The 17,100-nt window shown below is 40.2% G+C and overlaps 1 protein-coding gene across 2 annotated transcripts; it reads left to right on the top strand.

Annotated features, from left to right (window-relative positions):
* Window positions 1–3,405: 3,405 nt before the first annotated feature.
* Window positions 3,406–7,256, top strand: LOC113421719 (crk-like protein). Of its 2 annotated transcripts, none has more exons than XM_026682272.2 (3): window positions 3,406–5,203; window positions 5,418–5,873; window positions 6,597–7,256. In XM_026682272.2, the coding sequence occupies exons 1-3, from the start codon at window positions 5,030–5,032 to the stop codon at window positions 6,720–6,722; spliced, it is 756 nt and encodes a 251-aa protein (XP_026538057.1). In that variant the 5' UTR covers window positions 3,406–5,029; the 3' UTR covers window positions 6,723–7,256. The 2 variants fall into 2 exon arrangements, with proteins under 2 accessions (XP_026538057.1, XP_087801144.1); XM_087945018.1 differs by having other exon boundaries at window positions 3,413–5,203; window positions 5,418–5,730.
* Window positions 7,257–17,100: the final 9,844 nt, after the last annotated feature.

Raw genomic sequence — 17,100 nt, forward strand, 5'->3', positions numbered from 1 at the left:
AGCACGTAGGCCAACTTTTTGCTGTTGGGCCTGAAGCAAAAACCTCTGCACCAGTGAAGCTTTGTGCTATTATGCCAAGCTGCCTAGGGCCATTAATCTGTTTGTGCAAGGATCCAGATAGCCCAGCTCACATGTCTGTAGCTGCATAATGCTGTTCCTCACGTAGGTAAACAAATAAAGGCAACTGCTATCTTGGTTGCCGTCTTTGTAGCATAGCCAGAATTCTTTCGACAGGTCAAATGTTGCTCTCCAAAGCCATGATTCTTGATTCTAAATATCAAAATACATACAGCATCAAATGAGCTAAATATATATACGTGCACAATGTGCATGCGCAAACAAACCCACACGTGTAGCTTTTTCAGATCAGTACAGAAACATTTTCACATAGATTTACGTACACACACATATTGAACTAATCGTGTGCTTATTTGTATAAAGATGATCAGCAAATGACTTGAGGACAAAACAATTTGAAGGGCAATGGACACAACCAGTGTAAATATGTAATGATTGAGGATTAAGGTGTGAGGGCCTTTGGTCTTAACTGACTTAAAAGATTGCTGCTATACCTCCTAGACTGACATAATTAAGTCTAAACATTTGTATTTAGTCAAGTGACCTTATAACAAGGTTAAAGCCCACTGAATTATGAGTTTAGTATGGTGACAAAGATATGCAATTAAAACAAATTGATATGGTTATGTTCATTCCACAGGTAAGCCATGGTTTGCTTCACTATTTATTGAACAAATAGAAAAATACAAAGATAAAAATCAGTAATACCAAACAGAAATTGTTAAGTTTGTTGAAAATACTGAAAGTGGATGAGAATTGTAATTATGTAACACCCTTCTCTTTAAGACCAGGAGACACTACCACCAGCCTTAAACTTTTGGAAAGTTGTTAGGGGTTGGCTTTTCTCCAGGCACTTGGAATAGCTGGATAAATATACATTGATAGGTTAGGCATCTGGTTTTTCTTGTTCATTGTATTGTTTTATTGTGTTTCTTATTATTGTTAGATGCCCAGAGTTGTATTTCACTAGATAGGGAACCACAGATTGTGTGTATGAGAGAGAGATAAGATTTAGCTAGAGGGTTGAGCCTGTAGGGTAATGATTAGAGGTCTTAATTCTCCATTCCTACCGTTGAAGCCAATTGGTTCTATATACTCTGTGGTCCTGCCATCTTGACTTGGTGCAGCAATTTGAAATTACTGCTGCCACGGGATGCTGTTATCAGATGTCCTACCTTTAACCCTAGCATGTTAGATGGGGGTCCCAGAGCTTGGGAACCTGTGTGGTTAAATTAGCAGGAGCATAAAGCTGATAAAAATGTCATAAATTAGCAGTGATTTGGTAGGGTAAAATGTGAGACTAGGAAAATCAGTCCCCTCCATTCCTCCTTTGGGAGACAGATCAATATCACAAGGTGTACAAAGCTTTCATGAAGTTTACACACACTACAAAAGATTATAAATGCTTTCTTTCTAATTTGAAGTAAACATCAAAGGTGAAGATAAAAATAGAGAAATGTGGAGATCACAAACAGCATCTGAAGAGAATTTCCATTTGGGAAAAGCATGCAAGAAAAATTAAAGCTCTGCTAAGTTTTACAATCATTGATCTTTTATAGACAAAACAGATCTGAGGAAAGAGGAAGGGGGAGGGAGAGGAAGGGGAGGGAAAGAGGAAAGAAGAGGCTTTTAGTTCAAATTTGTTATCTATTCTTTAGGAATAAATAGATCACTATGAAAAAAATCCCTGCTAGCTTCTCCGGATTTCTTAGATCTTTAATTCCAGCTTTTGAACAGTGGTTATCTGGGAGACAAACCTGAAACCTCCAACCTTTCACTCTATGGGTTCAGCCACAGAACTTTATTTTAATTCACAAAATAAACTTTCTTATAAATCAAGCTCTATTTCCAATGATAGCCTAGTTACAACCACTTATTTTCTTGGCAACATAATTAGTTTGCAGATTTAGATTCCGAATTCTCATATGGTGGCCTAGGACCCTAGGCTACATCCTGGAGGTGTCTCATTCAAGTCCTGACTAGGCTTGGCCTTTTTCAGGATATTAGCTTACATAAAGTTAGCCATCTGAAAATGAATTATCTACTGACGTTCTTGGACCTCTGGATAAGTACCAATACCAAGGAGCACTAGAAGTACCTCAAGAACTTCTTTATATCTTTCTCCCTGAGTCAGCCATAATAATCATCAGGAGCAGTCAAAAAAGTCAAGATGGTGACAGGGGTGGGATCCAACAGGGTTAACTACCGGTTTGGTGATTTACGATGTGCTTCCCTGCACGCTGTGCATGTGTAAATCTTCGTCAGCTTGCTGCCTGGACAGCTGAGCAGCGCTGCGTGCAGGGAAGCAGCATGTGACAAAGCACTTTTTTCTTGCTTTTTCAACCGTAGCTGTGCCTCGCACGGCAGCTGAGGTTGAAAAAGCAAGAAATAAAGGTCAGGTAAGAGCCCAGGTGGGTGGGTGAGCCGAAGCAGCAGCAGACATAGAACTGGTTCTATGTCTGCTGCTCTTCAGAGCTACCGGTTCTACACAGCCGGACAGAACTGGTAGAATCCCATCCCTGGGTGGTGATCCCAACACGATCCCAGCCTCCCTCTTTTTAAATATTTGGTGCTAAAAGGGGGAAGACTGTGTGAGATCACAGTCACTATTTTCACTTTTCTGACCCATCCTGCACACAGGACTGGGCAATAATTGATCTTAAATACTGGATTTTGGTCAGCAAACCCATGGCTAAGTAGAGTGATATGTTAATATTTACAGTTTTTTTTTTAAAAAAAACACCCTATTTTCATTTATCTGTGAAAGTTTCCAATAATTTAGTACATGGTATTGAACTTGATCACGTCACGTGACCTATCGTGATGTATCACAATGTTTTTTGCCTTTGCGGAGCCGAGATGGGCGTTATTGATTTTTATATTTAAAATTTATGGTAGAAATATAAAAATCAATAACACAAGTTATAAAATATAACCTGTCTTATAACTTCTTGAATTCCTCATACTGTACAAAATTGACAACATATTTCCATCATATGTGTAGCACACATATATGCTCCTTTAAAATATTTTTATAAGATATAAAAATATTTTATAAAAATATAAAAATATTTGTATACTTTTAATACTGTTAGCCATCTACTCTACAGCATACGCCAAATAAATAAATAAATAAATAAATAAATCCCCATTCGTCCATCTTTACAGCCACAAATTCCCCCCCACTCAGCTCGACCGCATCCTCCACCTTGGCGTGGAAGGCCATTCCCACAGTGAAGATGGTGGCAGCCCCTTCCCCTAGACCCCTTTTGCCAACCCTCAAGATGGCTGCCCCACCCCCCCTCTTAAACAGGGGAGGGGGCGGAGGGTGGGTGCGTCACTTTCCCATCAGCCCTTCGGCAGCTGCAATCCGGATTGCGGGCAGCGGTTTCGGGCAGGGGCGGGTCGCCTCCCCTCCAGGACTCCCAGGCTTTCCGAGGGCAGGGCCGGGGCGATGGGCGCCAGGCCGTGGGGGGCATCCAGGGAAGGCGCGGGTTGTTGAACGGGAGTGCCGCGGGCGAGCCCTGCCGCGTCCCCGGGCAGGACTGCAGGGAAAGCGAGGTGACATGTGCAGGCGAGGCTTTATTGTGGCCTCCCGGCGGGGGAGCCTCGACAGGGCGCTCCGCTGATTCGGAGGATGTCCTGGGCGAAAGAGGCGCTGTCCGGTTGCATCGGGGAGTTACGGGGCTGCGATGCCGCGGTAGATAAATCGCCGGGCGGGAGGAGATAAAATGGGGGTTTCCGGGTCTCTTTGCCTGGCGGAGTTGCGGGTGGAAGGGTAGGGCGGCCGGCTTTGGAGGCAGAGCTAGATGGCATCATGTGGGATGTTCCCCATTTAGGGAGGGGGGCCAACTCGGGGGCGAGACCTGCTTTTTCCTCTGCTGCAGTGGGGCTTTTTTGGGGCGGGGGGGAGAGAAGGCGGGTCAATCTCTGATGTGCCAAGAGGCCTTGGGGAAATAGTTTTAATTAGCTGAGAAGTAGCAGCTGTTAATTGGGGTGCGGTGGTTTTCTCCAGAGGACGACCTAGTAATAGAAGGATGCAGGGCAGAGTCGATCTGTGGCAGATCCACTTCAAGGCTTTTGTGGGTTAAAAAGGTTACAAGGGCATAGATATTCTTCCTTAAGATGGGCTTGTGATTCAGTGGAAGATAATCCTCTCTGTTTAGGTGCCTCTGTGAACCATGGAAGCTTTGGCTGTGAAAAATTAGGGCTTTTCGAATTTGACTTTAGAATGAGAGCACTGTGTTATTTATATATATATATATATATTTGCGTTGCTGATGTCTCATATGATGCTTCATGTTAATTTAAATGGAGTAGAGATTTTGTAGTTTACTCAACCTATTCTCTTAATTTTATCTGGATATTAAAAGACACTATATTGATTCCTATGTAAATATATTAATCATATGATTGTATTGTATGTTGATGTTTTTCGATGGAAGCTACCGTTGAGTTAGCTGTTTAATTCTTTGATTGTAAGCATAAAGCGGTTTATTGTTGAAAGTGTATCCCTCTTATTCCATTATATTCAAACTGGGAAACGTATGAAAGACTTAATCATTGCTTCCCATTAATGATAATTTGATTGCAGAAACTTTATTTGCATTCCTGAGATACTACTTTTCTTGTTCTGGGAAAATATTGCTGTGGTGGTGAAGTGTCTGGGAAAATAGCTGTGGATACTCTTAGGAGATACCGAGTTTGAACAGTAGACCTTAGGCTGAAAGATTTTGGGGTAGAACCATATAAGAAAACCTGTTCCCTTCAGGATTACATGTCTGATTTTTTTTAAAGGTCCGCCTAAACTACTGAAAGAAGCAATATTCAATGCAAACATTCAACAGGGTAACTTTCTTCTGTAAAGTGTTGTTAAATACTGGAGCAAAACTTATCAGGTTTTTTTTAGGAATAACATTCAACAAAGAGAGTGGTGTGTTTTCCACCTTCAATGTTCCCCCAAGCCATGTCTGCTTTTGGGGATGCTCATGAATGGTATATGGGGGCTCTAAGTCGTCAGGAAGCAGCTGCATGTCTCCAGGGACATCGCCACGGGACCTTTCTGGTACGGGACAGTACTACATGCCCTGGTGACTATGTCCTCTCTGTCAGTGAAAACTCCAAGGTGATTTTTTTTTTGTATAATCTTAATACCTGGTGGGGGAAAAGAAACATAGGGACTCTTTTGGAGAGTTAACAGGTGAAGCATTCTGGGATTTGAAGTTCGCATAGCTAGAGGGATGCATCCTAGTTGGTAAAGATTGAGTGTTCTCTCATATGAATTTGATGAAGGTTTGGGTTAGCAGGTTTATGTTTCTTTGCCATTCTGTCTCTTTCAGGTTTCACACTACATCATAAACAGCCTCCCTGGCCGTTTACGGATTGGGGAGCATGAATTTGATGGTTTTCCAGCTCTTTTAGACTTCTACCGCCTGCATTACCTGGATACTACCACCCTGGTAGCCCCCTTGGGACGCGTTGTAGCCCCTTTCTCTGCCCAGCCACCTCCTGCTGGCGAGTGGGTCCGTGCCCTCTATGACTTTGTCGGCCGTGACCAAGAAGACCTTCCCTTCACCAAAGGGGAACCTTTGCGAGTTTTGGCCAAGCCAGAAGAGCAGTGGTGGACAGCTCAACGTGCCGATGGGCGTGTGGGTATGATACCTGTGCCATATGTCCAGCCTTGTCCATATGCTCATCCCAGCAGTCATGGCGCCCCCCGACACGCTCCTGTAATAGCCAGAGCAGTGCAACGAAGGGTGCCTGGTGCCAGTGATAAGACAGCATTGGCTTTTGAGGCAAGTCACCAAAACAGTAAAAATGTCTTTAAAAAAAGGGTCAGGATGATCTTGATCATGGAGGGTAGTGGGATGAATATCTGATTATTATGTGAATGGGGATTTATGACTGATAGTGGTGATGATGTAAATTAATGATGAATCTTGAGCAACACTTCTTTTGTTGCCAGGAGGCATGGAATTTTGGCCTGCCTTCCCTTTACCTTTAAAAATTATGTCAGGGGGAGAATGCAAATTATGCTGATAGGATTTTTCAGCAGAATGTTGAGTAGAACAACTTTGTTGGTGAAAGAATGCAGGCTACAGACTTCTGTCCATGCTCTTAAGAAGCCCATTGCAACTATCAAACTATTTCCTAGAACTGAGGTATGTACAGGGGAGAGAACTTAAAAATCACAATAAACTAAACATGATTGGATTCTGGCATTCCTAGCAATCCAGCTCCTTCATGCCAGTACTTTTGCAACTTGGAAATGTGCTGGCATGGAACCTCTTCCTCATTAGAGATGACCTTAAAGGAAGGTAAAACATTTCATCTCTCAGGTGTTAGGGAAAAGGTCATTTTTCACCAGCTTGATGCCCAATGGTTGTGAAAGTTGTTTGGCTGTATGTTATAGGAGTTATAATTCTAGCACAGAAGGTAGGAAAGGTTGAGATACTGGGATAGTACAGAAAGGTGGGCAGTCTTCTGATCGTGGCTTTGTGTCTTGTGATATTCCACAGGTGGGTGATCTCATTGCAGTCACCAAGATGAATGTCAACGGCCAATGGGAGGGAGAGCTGAACGGGCGCCGTGGACACTTCCCTTTCACCCATGTCAAAGTCCTAGACTCTGAGGAAACCAGCTGAACACCCAGTGAAACACCTGAACTGTTGCTGACCCTCACAATGCTCTGAATTCTGAATCCCCTTTGAACTTCTTGAACTTTTTGATGTGAGCATTAAATTATGACCTCCTCAGTAGACTCTTGTGATGATCCAGCTCAGTTCCTCGGACATGGGCGCTATAACCATCTTCACCTCAACTTAGGAAAGCTGCTCCTTGATAACATTATTCTTAAATGCTATTGTAGTTGATTTGATATACTTTGATTTTTCTGGGCTTGTTCCTTTTTTGCTTCCTAAGAACCTTACTGCTTTGGCCTTGTGATTTTCCATTATATCCCCTTGAATTTGCTTCGTTTGCTATTCTATGACCTCTGAGCTTTCATGAGGAATCCTTTGCCTTCCTGTTTTCCTTGGGCCTTGCTTGCTTGGAGAGAGAGAAGTGGCCATATGCTTGGCTTTGACCAGATAAACAGAACTGTGTCACTTCTTACAAGACCCCTGCTCAACGTTGTCTGTTCCAAAACCAACTTGTTAATTAAAGTTTCCTGCTGATTATTTCTCAGCTGCTATGGACTTCTTTGGGGGGGGGGCTGGTGGAGGCTGGATCTGGGGAAAAAGTAACAGTGCTGCCATGGTTACTAGCATCACAACCCAGGCCCTGCAGGTTGCCATGGGGAACTGGATCACAGCCTATTGCTGCAGATAGGCTGAAGATTGCAGCAATATGCACCACAGATGTGGTTTTGGGCCTCTGATCTCCACCTGTTGTTCCATCAAGCTTCCCTTTCCATGCGTAGGAACAACTCCTCTGGCTCATTGGTGCAGTATTTTTCCTTACTAAACTATAAGCAAATGTACTGGTGCTTGTGACCTCTGCTTAGCTTCCCTCCACCCCAATATAATCTCAGTTCTCCTATATTGATTCATTTTCTGACAATATACATGGTGTAGTAGGTTGAAAATCCAGTGTCCTAGAAGAAACCTTTCCAATCTGGATCACAATTCTTAAAATGACTGCAGTGATCCCTCCAGTGTACATGGCTGGATATGGCTGTGCCATGTGGAATTAATATTTAGAAACTAGACTGATCTGATGCATTGTAATAAATTGAGGATTACTTTGACACAAACCAGAGACAAATAACACATATATACATTTGTTCAAGGATGGGAGCAATTTAATGTGATAGGCAGGATTTTTTTCTGAATTCCTCTACATATCTAACCTTGTATGCTGGTAGTAGGCATTTTCTATGGCTGAAATAGCCTTTTAACACTTAAAAGAGGCCCAAGGACTCATTGCAGATATATACTCCTGGATTTTCTGGCTCACAATGATAGAAAACCTCATTCTAAGAGTTACAAAGCTCCTAGGATGTAATTAATTCTGATACCACAAGTTACCCACTAATAATATATTTTAGTTTTAACTTTATTGTCATACAACGAAATTAAATACCATCTTCAGTGTATATTATGACTATGAAAATAAACACAAACACACATCCTTCACATTCTATACATTGAATTGAAAACCCCTGATATTGCATTAATATTGCACATAATTCAGCCATAGCATTCTGGGCAAAAGCCTCAAGTTTTCCAAAGTTTTTTAAACACTTGTTCTTATGTTGCTATTACTCCTATGTTAAGCCAACATTTATATTTAAATTTATATTCTTCTATATACAATCTAAATATCTGGAACAAGTGGGAGTGAATCTAATCCTTATCACCTTCAGGATAACCCTTTAAACCAGGGATGTCAAATTCGCAGTCTGCGGGCCAGATGTGTCAACGCTGGCCACTCCAATGCCCGGTTTAGCGAAGGGGGAAAAAGTTGAGATGCATCATGTGATGCCGCCAGCTTTAAACATTTGATTCTTGGCTCTGTTCTTAATAATATGAGTATCTGAGGTCTTTCCATGTAAGATTTTGACCATAGATCCCATAATTTGTTAAAGCTATCCAGACATGTGGCTGTGTTAAATTTTTGCAGCAAGTAAAGGCGAGCTTTGTCTGTTGGAAGCACAAACTTGCCAAGGACATTTTGTCCTAGTTATTTAGGTACAGTATTCTTTTTGTAATTTTTATTGGTTTTTAAGACAAACATAAATAAACAAAACATAAAAACATCAAGCCATCTTCCATATATATATATATATATATATATATATATATATATATATATATATATATATATATATATATATATATATATACACACACACACACACACACACATACAATGTGTCGGTTGGTTTACAAATTGTTTTGTGCTTCCATTTCGTAGTCTTCAATTACAATTACATTGTATATATTCTCATATTTTCAATCAAATATTAAATACATTAATATTGTTAATCATTTGACTATACTTTTATTCATTCATATTTTATGAAATAATCCATATTTTACTTAATTTGTTTTATGACAGTTCATATTATCTCAAATCTATCCTACAATCATTTTGTAGATATAATAAGAAAAGAATACATCTTTATATATTTATTATTTTCTAAGAATCTACATATTTCATTACCATGTTTTATTGTCTAACCATTGATAGAATAGATCCCAAATTTTATAAAATTGTTTATCATCTTGTTCTCTGATTCCAAATGTCAATCTACTAATTTCAGCACATTCCAATATTTTCTTAATGATTTCCTCCTGTAATGGTATTTTCTCATTTTTCCAGTTTTTGGCAAATACAATCCTAGCCACTGTTAACACATTTACAATCAGGTATTTCAATTCTTTACTATATATTTCAGGAAAAATTCCCAATAAAAATATCTCTGGTTTCAAGTCTATATGCTTTTTTGTCATTTTTTCCAACCACGTGTGGATTTTAGTCCAATATTTTTTAGCATCCGCACAGGTCCACCACATATGGTAATATGAGCCAGGTGTCTGATGACATTTCCAACATTTTTCAGATTTGTTCTTCAGATTCTTGCTATTCTTATTGGGGGAAATGCCAGCTGTAAAACATCTTATACAAATTTTCTTTATATGCTGTTGACATTGTCATTTTATAATTTTGAGACTACAATTTTTGCCATTTCTCTAGATCAATCCATATCCAAAATTCTTCCCCCAAGCAATCATTGTTTCTTTAACTTGTTCATTTTCTAGTTTAATTTCTAATAAATATCCATACAATTTTTTAATCACCTTTTCATCAGTACCTGTCAAAATCTTATCTAAATCAGTCAGTTTATCATAGAAACCTTCTGTTTTAGAATCTTTATCATACCTTGAATGTATTTGCGCATATGAAAACCAATTCATCTTTATACCTTGTTCCTCTAATTTTTGCATAGATTTAAGTTCACCCTTTTCATTCAATATTTCACCATATCTAACTGTTCCTTTTTATATATTATAGGATAAGAAAATGCTTCAATAGTCGATAGCCAGACTGGAATTTTCAAATAACATTGTCTTTTAGTCTTCTCCCAATTTAACCACAGGGACTCCCGTATATAATGTCTTCTAAAATACCCCTGTGTTTTAATTCCTTTATACCATAGAAAAGCATGCCACCCCAACAACAGATCATGTCCTTCTAATGTCAACAATCTAGTATTTTTTTTAATGTTATCCATTCCTTAACCCACATCAAATTTGCAGCTTGGTAATACAACTCCCAATTAGGCAAACCAAATCCTCCTCTTATTCTGGCATCTTGCAAAAGTTTTAACTTTATTCTCGCTTTCTTACCTTGCCATATATATTTCAACACAATTTTATTTAAATCTTCAAAATAATATTTCCCAAGCCTAACTGAAATTGTTTGGAACAAATATAAAATTCTAGGTAATATATTCATCTTGACTGTTGATATTCTCCCTATTAATGACAGTTGTAAATTTCCCCATTTCGCCAAATCTAGCGCTATCTGCTGCTTAAGTTTGATATAATTATTCTCTTTTAGTGTACTACATCTTGCTATCAAATGTATCCCCAGGTACTTGATCTTATTCATGACCTGAATTTTCAATAGATCCGCCAGTTCTTCTTTTTGTCTTGATAGCATATTCTTTGTCAAGATCTTTGTCTTATCTTTATTTATTTTCAAACCAGCCACATTTCCATATACCTCTATCTTTTCTATCAATTTTGATGCTGTTTCTAGTGGGTCTTCTAAAATGAAAAGCAGATCATCTGCGAATGCTTGCAACTTAAATTATTCCTTTTTAATTTTCATCCCTTTTATATCCTTTCTTCTCTAATATTTCTGTTTAGCACTTCCAAGGTTAACACAAACAACAGAGGTGATAGTGGGCACCCTTGTCTTGTTCCTTTTCTTATATCAATAGAGTCTATCAGTTCTCCCTCTATCATTACCTTTGCCATTTGATTATGATATATAGCTTCTATTGCTTGGATAAATTTTTTACCAAAGCCCATCTGTTCCAGCTGTAATAACATGAATCACCAATTCACATTATCAAATGCTTTCTGTGCATCCAGAAATATCAAAGCCATTTGTTTTTCAGGGTGTGCCTCGTAGTATTCCAAAGTGTCCAATATTACTCTCATATTGTCTTTAATTTGTCTCTTTGGCAGAAATCCATTTTGATCAGGATGGATAAAATTGTTTAAGTATTTTTAAGTCTTTCTGCCAATATTGAAGCAAAAGTTTTATAATCTGCGTTTAGTAAGGAAGTAGGTCTATAGTTCTTGATTTGTAATGGATCGGCCTCCTCTTTTGGGACAAGTGTAATATAAGCTACTGACCATGATTTGGGTATCTTCTTCTTTAACATAACTTCATTCATAACTTCTAGCAATGGAAGGTTCAGCGATTCTTGTAGTGTTTTATAAAATACTGCCAAAAGTCCATCTAGGCCTGGTGCCTTTCCATTGTTTTGCTTCTTGAGTGCTTCAGTTAACTCCATCATCGTTATATTGCTTTCTAACATTGTTTCAATCTCTTTAAGTATCTGGGGTAGATTAGCATTCTGTAAGTACTGTTTAACTCTTTCCTCATCAATATTCTCTTGTGTGTATAGTTTCCCATAATAGTCTCGTATGATTTCCTTCTTCTCTTTACTACCATAGCAAACTTGGCCTTGGCCATCTATTAATTGCAATATTTTCCTTGATTCTTTCTCCTTTCTCATTTTATATGCTAACCATCTACCTGGTTTATTTGCATCTTCAAAGTAGTTCTGTTTCGCACCTCTGATTTTCTGTGCTAGTTCTTCTTTTTCTATTAGACTCATTTTATGTTTAATTATATCCATTTTTAACTTAGTGTCCTTTTTCTGTGGCATTTTCTGCAGCTCTTTTTCAAGTCTTTTATACCAGGGGTCCCCAACCGCCGGTCCGCGGACCGCTACCGGGCCGCGGAACAAGCCTTACCGGGCGCTGGTTGCTGGGCGCCGCCATCTTTTTGGTAAAAAGTGCTTCCGGTGAGCTTTTCGGGTAGAAAGCTCACGGAAGCACTTTCATCAAAGATGGCGGCATGCTCGATGAGCTTTCCGGGTAGAAAGCCATTTCTACCGAAAAAGCTCACCGAAGCGCTGCGCCGCCATCTTTTTGACGAAAAAGTGCTTCCGGTGACATCACCGGAAGCACTTTTTCGTCAAGATGGTGGCGCCCAGATGACTACCGGGCCGCGGCGCCCAGCTGATGCCGGAACCGGGCCGCGGCATCGAAAAGGTTGTGGATCCCTGCTTTATACTCATCCTCTAATGCCTTAGAGCAGGGGTGGGCAAACTACGGCCCGCGGGCCACATCCGGCCCGTTGGTCTTTTTAATCCGGCCCGCCGAAGATTGGTACAGAATTAAGGTTTGATGTGAATGATTGAATGATTGCATTCATTTGATTTTGACTTGTAATGACAGGCATTTCGACACCAGGTAGCGCATTAGGCGCAGTGACTTGATTTTGAGGAGATTTTGCAGTTTTTTATATGTATCGTATCTTGTGCTGACCCGGCCCGTCTGTCAAATTTTAAAAGTCAATGAGGCCCCCGAGCCAAAAAGTTTGCCCACCCCTGCCTTAGAGGCTAGTCTTTTCGTGGTATTTCTTTTCCTTGTATAGTCTATTATCAAGCCTCTGGCATATGCCTTCATTGTATCCCATGCGTTCTGCATTGATGTATCTTCTTTTTTGTTGTCTCTAAAGAAGAAAGCCAGTTCTTTCTCCATCCACTGTGTGAAGTCTTTTTCCTTTAATATAGTATTATTTAACGTCCATCTGGATCTTCTTCTTTGTCCTTTCCATTTAATTGTCATTGGATTGTGATCTGCCCTGGTACAGTATTCTTAAGACAAATCAGTGCAGGCTTAGTGCTATTAAAGGTTAGGTTCATTCATCATATTATTCAACAGTTCAACTATGATGTTTTAAACAAGCCATTCAGGTTAATATATAGTGCTAAACCATGTATGATGATTTACTAATTGCAATGACTTGCACATAGCACTAAACTATACTGTGATTTGTTTGTTTTGAGATTAGTGTGATGTATAAATCCCCCATTTATATTGAGTCTGATTTGGTGAATTGTATAAAAAATACCTTTGAGAATTTAAAACGTGACCAGATTGTCACAACAGCTTCCAATCCATAGAACTATGATCTATTCATGCAACAAATCAACAAGCTGAAAACTATAGATGATCATACGCAAGTCCCTAATAACCTTTCTGTGGCTAAATTGACAAGCCACAAGGAAATATCTTGCTCATGTTTATACTTGCCTCTCCCAGAAACATGCTTATGTAATGTAAAATGAGAGCACTTTTTTCCCTTAGGGCAAACATTGCAGAATGCATTTCTGTCCACCTCATGCTAATGTTTGCTGAAAACCATCTGATTTATAACAACTCTAGTACAGCCATTTCCTTCTGTGTTAATTATTGGGTGGGGAAGAATATGTGTGATTTCCAGTTCTTATTAATAGCTGAGGTCATGCAAAGGCATGGTTTGTTTTAATACCAGTTATCTTCTACTTAACAATGATTCATTTAGTGACTGTTGTAACTTACAATGGCACTGAAAAAAAGTGATGACTGGAACTCGCATGACTGTTGCATCTCCATTGTTACATGATCAAATTCTGGTGCTTGGAAACCAGCATGTATTTGTGACTGTTGCAGTATCCTGCGGTATCGTGGTCACCTTTTGCAATTTTCCCAGCCAGCTTCTTACAAGCAAAGTCAATGGGGTGGGGGGTGGGGATGGAGTTGCTTAACAACTGCATGATTCACTTAACAGCTGCAGTGATTCACTTAACAACAGTGGCAAAAAAAGTGGTGAAATCGGGCATAACTCACAACCACCTCGTTTAGCAAGGGAATTTCTGGTCCCAATTGTAGTTTTTAAGCCAAGGACTTCCTATTAAAAGTTTGTTGGATAGCCATACCAGTCAGATTCTATCTATCACATATGGCTGATGAATTACAAGTGCTGGACGCATACAGAGTCCTATGCTGAAAACAAATCGTTTCCTAAGTGGTTTAATGCGAGGAGCAAACTGACAAAATTAATGTATGATTTATACTACAAGCACAATAGCTTTATCAGAACTACATAAGACTCTGCAAACCTGTCAGTTCTCTGGAACTGTTCCCCAAGAGACACTGGTGCAAACTTAGAGGATGAGAGGAGAAATGGGTTGCATTCAGAGATGGACAAGGGGTAGCAATGTCCAAAAATAAGATCAGGTCATACATGTTGCTTAATATGTCTCTGGAGAAGCCTTTTAATTTATGGAAGGGATTAGAGAAGCGTCTAAATTTCCCGCAATCCTTAATGTCATAAGCTGCCCAGAGTCGCCTTGTTGCAAGATCAGTGGCAAACAAATTTAATAAATAAGCCAACCCTTATCCCCACTCCTGAAATCAAAAACTGAACCTCTGATCTGTTACCTGTCTGCCTGTCTTCAAATTTTTGCTTTCATATTCCTTAGGCCTACAGGGGGAAAAAAATTGTCCTTTGATTCTCTGTGCCTGCCCTTCTTGTTATGTTGCAGTTGGCAGCCTTCACCCATTTTACTCTTCGGTGGTTTAAAAATGCTGTTCCTTCCCGAGGACAGTAGGTGGCATTGACAATCTTGGCATCCCCGGTCGAGGAGCAGAAAACTGAAATCCAGCCGAAACAGAAGTGAGATACCCAGAGAAGGTGATTTGGTAAGAGAGGGAGGGAGGTGCCTTCATAGTGGGGAAGGTTTTTGCCAATGGCAGGGAGGAAAACTTGGAAGAGGAGGATCTGCTAACCAAGTGTCCGCGGAGGGGGGGCGGGGCTTAGAGGACTCCAAGTAGGAAAGGGATCTAAGAACAGAAAGTATGTTGCAACTGAGCGATGCCACCCCCTTGGTGGGGGGAGGCTGGCCCTCAGCCCTCTCTTCCCCCACCCTTGCCCCGTGACCCTGTTGCTGTTCCTTGCTCTTTAGGGAATGTTAAGACTGAGCCTCGTGTTTCACCTGCTCAGGTCCCCGGGCCTATATTTAGCCTGCCTGACAAAAGGTCAGGAGTTGGGGAGAAGGTTAGTCCGGCCCCGCCCAGTGGCTGCTCCTCTTTTTATAGCCCTCCTCTGGTCTTTGCCTCTTGCCAGTCAGCACGCACCCTCCGGAGCTGCCGTGTCTCGCCAGAGCCCCCTGCTGTACCCACGGTATTGGGGGGGAGGGGAAAGCCGGGATTTCACATTACTGTACAGTTTTAGAGAGGAGCAAAGTTGGCGAGAGCAGAGGCTGGCAAGAGAGAAGTTGGCTTTGCTCTGGCATTTTTCTCCATAGGAATGAGGGTGGGGGAGAGAGAGAAAGAGGTGGGGATAGGTTGCAATCGGGGTCCTGGGGAAGGAATAGGTCACAATAGCTGTGCTGGAAAAACCGAATAGGTTAGCTGCAGATCCACTGTACAAGGAAGTTCTTCCCAGCTCAAAACTATCTATCTCTTATTTTGATTATCTTTTTTAAACATGGCCCTAAAATGGAGAGAGTTTTTTAATTATTATTTTCTGTTTATTTTTTGACAGCCAAAAGCTCTCTTTCAGTCCTCCAGCCTCTTCATCTCTCCTTCCATTTAGGGATTTTAGATACAGTACTTTGTGTATGTGTGTCTGTGTGCTGCCTGTTTGAGTAGATTTAAGTTCCAGTCCTGTTTGGAATCGGATTTTCTCTGCTCCTTTTGGGCCCAGAAATTTATTGTTGGCATCTCAAACCGTGCATTAGCTAACATTATCTAAGACAGTTGTTTCTTCCTTTTGACTGGTATGACTTGCAAAAAGTACAAGTTGCTGGTTTGAGGAAATGCCACTCCCACAATTTCCTGCTCTATAGACCATGAATGTTTGTTCTCAGTGTTTTCTCTGCATTCTTGTGAGGTGTCTAATCTTTTTGTCTGTACATGTACCGTATGTCACCTGCAATCTAAGTCAACCCATCTATACCCATCCTGCTATTTTGCACTTTCTCTTTTCTTCCTTGCTCTTAAACATCTTCCATCCTTATTATACCTGGATAGTAGGATGGTTTCCATGTGGAATAATTTATATCTGTAACTCATTTGCAAAAAAATATCTATAGGGCTGAACACGAACCATTGAAATAGATAAATTGATTTCACACTCTTAAGTATTTCCATGCCTCAATCCAACTCTTAAATGCAATGCATATTTTCATTTTTAAAATGTGCCCATAGCTTTCTTTCCTGCATTAAAATCAATTAATGTTCCAGATTATATTTTTATATATCACTTGTACAAATAATTCACAAAAATGTGAGAAAGACTACATTTTTGGCTTACTAAACCATTAGCTTGGTAGACCTTTATGGATGGCTTGCTAGCTGGTTATGTTAAAAAAAACTTTGCAGTAGATCCTTGTAAAATCATCTATGTTGCTTTTATTGGCTTTACTGAGGTATGAAAATCAGGAATAGTTTTGCCTAAGAAGCAGCACAGGTAGCTCCTTTCTTCAGGTATCCTTGAGTCCCTGTCACAATCTTAAAGTAGAACTCTGTACTATGGTTTGTTGCAAGACAGTCTTACAGCAACATTTTTTGTTACGCGTTTTCAGTGCCAGAGTCCATTTCATTCAAATGATAAAACTATTTTTATTTCATGAATTTGATGTTCTTGCCAGTCTCGAGAAGCTCTCTTGAAGCTGAAGATGAATGCACTGAATTGAAAAATTATCTGTTTTCCGCCCCCAGTGCGCTAAACCCTGAGCGGCCCCTCCCTTTACTGAAGCACTGGGGAGACTCAGCTGTTCACACGCTTGCTTAAGCCAAACTATGAGAGGAACTTTGGGGGCTGGGAACAGTGAGTCAAGTTACTAGGTTTCATAAATCCTGAAACTGATCAGAAAATAATATAGCATTGTGGGTTGGTCTAATTGATGACTTCTCTGTTTTGCACCTATTACAAGTCTGATCT

Source organism: Notechis scutatus, chromosome Z, assembly GCF_049901735.1.
Source record: "Notechis scutatus isolate UNSWTSFEM ecotype Mainland chromosome Z, rNotScu1.2, whole genome shotgun sequence".
Lineage (NCBI taxonomy): Eukaryota > Metazoa > Chordata > Lepidosauria > Squamata > Elapidae > Notechis > Notechis scutatus.